Source organism: Haliaeetus leucocephalus, unplaced genomic scaffold (genome assembly GCF_000737465.1).
Source record: "Haliaeetus leucocephalus isolate CR32 unplaced genomic scaffold, Haliaeetus_leucocephalus-4.0 Scaffold226, whole genome shotgun sequence".
Lineage (NCBI taxonomy): Eukaryota > Metazoa > Chordata > Aves > Accipitriformes > Accipitridae > Haliaeetus > Haliaeetus leucocephalus.
Genome location: NW_010972662.1, coordinates 647,048 through 650,439, shown reverse-complemented (window position 1 = coordinate 650,439; position 3,392 = coordinate 647,048). Strand labels below are relative to the sequence as shown.

Below are 3,392 nucleotides of genomic sequence, written 5' to 3'. Positions count from 1 at the left end.
GCAACCGCAGCCCGAGGGGGGGGGGGGGGGGGGGGGGGGGGCAGGATGTGTTGGACTAGACGGTCTTTGAAAGTCCCTCCCCACCCAAACCCTTCTGTGATTCTGTGTTCTCACCTCCAGGTCATACTTAGCCATAATGGCTCTGGAACGGGCCCATTTTCCCTTGTTCTGGTGCTTAAGACTCATCCGCTCCTGGGGGCAAGAGGAAGAGAAGAGCATCAGAAAGAGCACCCTCACGAGCGGGGCCTTCCCAAGTGGCGGGGGAGAAGCGCAAAAGCAGCACCTGCATCCTGAGCTGCTCCAGCTCCTCCAGCCTCGCCAAGGCGGCCTCAGGGTCCGACTTATGCAGCAGCTCAAATTCCTTTAACTCCTTGCGTCTCTTGCTTTTTTTCAGCACGCGATGGTACCTGCAGAACAAGGGCAGAGGGCCAGCGAGTGAGACCTCATGGTGCCAGGGAGGCCTTTGGGAATGCAGCACTGTTCTGGGCAGGAGGCTGCCCGATACATTGCAGATGCCGAGAAGGAAGGGGGCTGTCCTGCCTTCCTCCATGTTTTGGCCATACCCACACACTGGGCAGGGTCGGCTCCAGCGCCAAGGCCGGCACCTGGCCCTCTCCCGCCGCACCCAGCCCAGCAAGGGCAGAGCCTTACTTCTTGCTCTTGATCTTCTTCTCTCGCCGAGCCTTGGCTTCGTAGTAGGACTGCATGACCCGAGCCTTCTGCAGCTCTGCCCGCCGCTGCCGGGCCTGCCAGGGAGTGCAGAGTGAGGGCAAGCGCCAAGGGAGAGGCCTCCAGAGCCAGGGGATGGCAGCAGGGGGGGAAAGCACTCACGTCCTCCAAGCTCATTGCCTGCAGTGAGGCGGTCTCCTCCGGCGTCAGGAGCGGGTCTGTGATGGGCTGCTGCGTCTTGTGGAGCAGTCCAAAGATCTCCTGCTCCAGGGGAGTTCGGGCCTGTTGGGGCAGAACAAAGACAGCAAGACGATGATGAGAAAAGAACAACTGCAAGAGCCAACGCTCCCCTAGACATCCCTATCCTTCCTGGTGCCCCATAGCAGGTCCACGGGAGGGCCCAAAGAAGCGTGCCCCCCTCCTCCTGGGGGCTGGGGTCACAGCCCTGCTCACAGGTCCCACACAACAGCCCGAGGCTCGGTACGGGCCTGCCTAGGTGCCCTCCCAGCCGTCGCGCCAGGTTAGGGCAGGCAGAATTCCTCTGAAGGTAGAGAAATAGGCTCGCAGTCGGCAGGCGGTGCCGACCAGGCAGCACCGGACAAGAAGCAGGCAGCAGGAGTTCCAGGCCATGCGACACCACATCCCACCAAAATGGAAAGCGGCCTTTGGGCAGATCGAGGTGAGTACCGGGTACGTGGGGAGCTCGGCAGGGGCTGCCTCTCACCTGAGCATCTGGACAACTGGGAGAGCTATCAGGGGTGACAGTAACTCTCCTGCCAGCAGCACAAACCCCATGGGAACTTGCATTCAAACCCAAAAGCATCCTTCTTTCATAACGAAGATTTACAGATGCACAGGCTTTGGCAAACCAAACACCCCCACCTCAGCACAAGTAGCCGAGGGCTACTAGCAAGCAGCTGGCTCAGTGCAGGGACTGAAAAACTGCAGACTCGGGCTGCATGTCTCAGGCTGGAAGACTAAAAAGAAGAGAGGGGACAGAGCAAGCTCCAAACCCTCTGCTCATGCCTCACCCGGCTTCTCCCAGAGAGCATCTATACATCTGCTATGCTTGAGGAACGAAGAAGACTTCCCTTCTAATCTTCCCAAGCTCAGTGCACACCTGCCCAGAGCCTCAGCTACAGGCTGGGCCTTCCTCACGCCTACATCACTCCTCCCAGCGCAGCCAGGAAATGTCAAGCTGCCCCAGCCAACCCCTGGGAGCTGTGTGCAACCCGACAGCACCCACCTTCCATGCTGAAGCCACTTGCTCCAGGGGGACAACTGTAGCAATCTCTTGCTTCAGAGGGAAGACCAGCTGCTCCGCCCGTCGGTTCTGCAAGACCACCTGCTGCCATTTGCCCACATCTTTAGAGGTCCTGACATAGGCAGCTTCCCTTACAACCTGCAGGCAGAGGCAAGAAGGGAAAAAGATGAGCAGAGAAAGACTGGTGTGAAGAGTGAGAAAAGCTTGTCAGCATCAGAGAGGAGTAGAGGGGCACTCAGGGGCTCAGCTCTTCTGCCCTGTAAGGCCAGAACTTCCCTCTGCTGTCTGTCCAGGCCCACTCACCCGCTCTGCCTCCTCTTTGCTAAGCGGCAGCTCCACTGCCTTTTTCTGCTTCACTCCGGCCAGCTCTTTCTTCACGCTGCTCAGGGCGGATTTGGGACGGATGGGCTGCAGGAGCTCGGACAGAACCAGCTTCTCCCCAGCACCTAGACGAGGGTCCCGCACCACCAAGTCAAGGGGCTGCAGCTGCATTCAGCCCAAAGACCTGGGGCAGACACAGCAAATCCCAAGCAGTCAGCTGCAGGCGGGCAGCGCCGTCCCAGTCAGACAGTAGGAGTTCTGCCCAGCCTCCCAGGGATCTCACCTTTGCAGCTGACATTGAACTCGGACACCTGCACGCTTGCCTCTGTACGCTCTGCCAGCTTCCGCCTACCAGAAGAGAAAAGAAAATAAACCAAAAGGCTCCTCGCGTCCCCCCCCACGTGCTTCTCCTCCTACCTGCTGCTACGGCAGAGGCAGAAGCAATGGTGCCAGCGGGCCGGGGAACCGAGGGTCCTCCCTCCCACCCCCTTTTTCAAAGCGCTCCCGTGCAGCCTCAAGGGGGGAAACGGGGCGGGGGAGATGCAGCGCGGCTGCTGCTGGAGCCTCAGGGCCGAGCCCCGGCAGCCCCTCGGACACCCCCCACCCCCCTCACTCACCGCCTCCGTCCGGAGAGGGAGCTGACCGCCTCCAGGAGCTGCCGGTGCCGCCGCTCGTCATCCTCCTGCCCCTAGCACACGGCAGACGCGGTTAGCCCCGACCGGCGCTACCGGCAGCGGCGCCTGCCCCTCACCGCCAGGCCTCGCCCCAGGCCTCGGCTCCCCGGCCGGGCCATGCCACCCTCCGCTGCGGACGCCCCGGGACGCCTGGGACGGGGTAGCGCCCGGACCTCCGCGTACGGCGGCGGCGGCTGCCGGAGGAGCCCAGCCCAGCCCAGCCCCGCTCACCTCCTCCTCGCCCTCGCTGGCGCTCACGGCCGCCTCTACGCCCAGCCAGTCCTCCGCCATCGCGCCGCACGGCCGGGGTCAGCCGGAAAGCGCCGCGCCACCCTCCTCGCGATCTTGCCGGAAAGCGCGCAGCAGCTTCCGCCCGGGCTGTCGCCCCCCGCCGCGCTTCCGCCCGTCCTGCCTGACGTCACGGTTGCCGTGGCAGCGGGGCCCCGGCGGGCGGGGGCGGAGGG

General features: G+C 62.9%; 1 protein-coding gene across 1 annotated transcript in view; it reads right to left on the bottom strand.

Moving 5' to 3' along the window:
- The window catches only part of UTP14A (UTP14, U3 small nucleolar ribonucleoprotein, homolog A (yeast)), a 6,056-nt gene extending 2,792 nt beyond the window's left edge, over positions 1 to 3,264 (bottom strand). The window contains exons 1-9 of the mRNA XM_010567108.1: positions 3,160 to 3,264; positions 2,872 to 2,942; positions 2,538 to 2,602; positions 2,237 to 2,379; positions 1,916 to 2,071; positions 832 to 951; positions 652 to 746; positions 284 to 407; positions 115 to 192 (exon numbers count right to left, since the gene is read on the bottom strand). Of these exons, the coding sequence (XP_010565410.1) occupies positions 115 to 192; positions 284 to 407; positions 652 to 746; positions 832 to 951; positions 1,916 to 2,071; positions 2,237 to 2,379; positions 2,538 to 2,602; positions 2,872 to 2,942; positions 3,160 to 3,219 (912 nt within the window). The 5' untranslated portion in view covers positions 3,220 to 3,264. The remainder of the gene's footprint in view (positions 1 to 114; positions 193 to 283; positions 408 to 651; positions 747 to 831; positions 952 to 1,915; positions 2,072 to 2,236; positions 2,380 to 2,537; positions 2,603 to 2,871; positions 2,943 to 3,159) is intronic.
- Between the last annotated feature and the right edge of the window lie 128 nt (positions 3,265 to 3,392).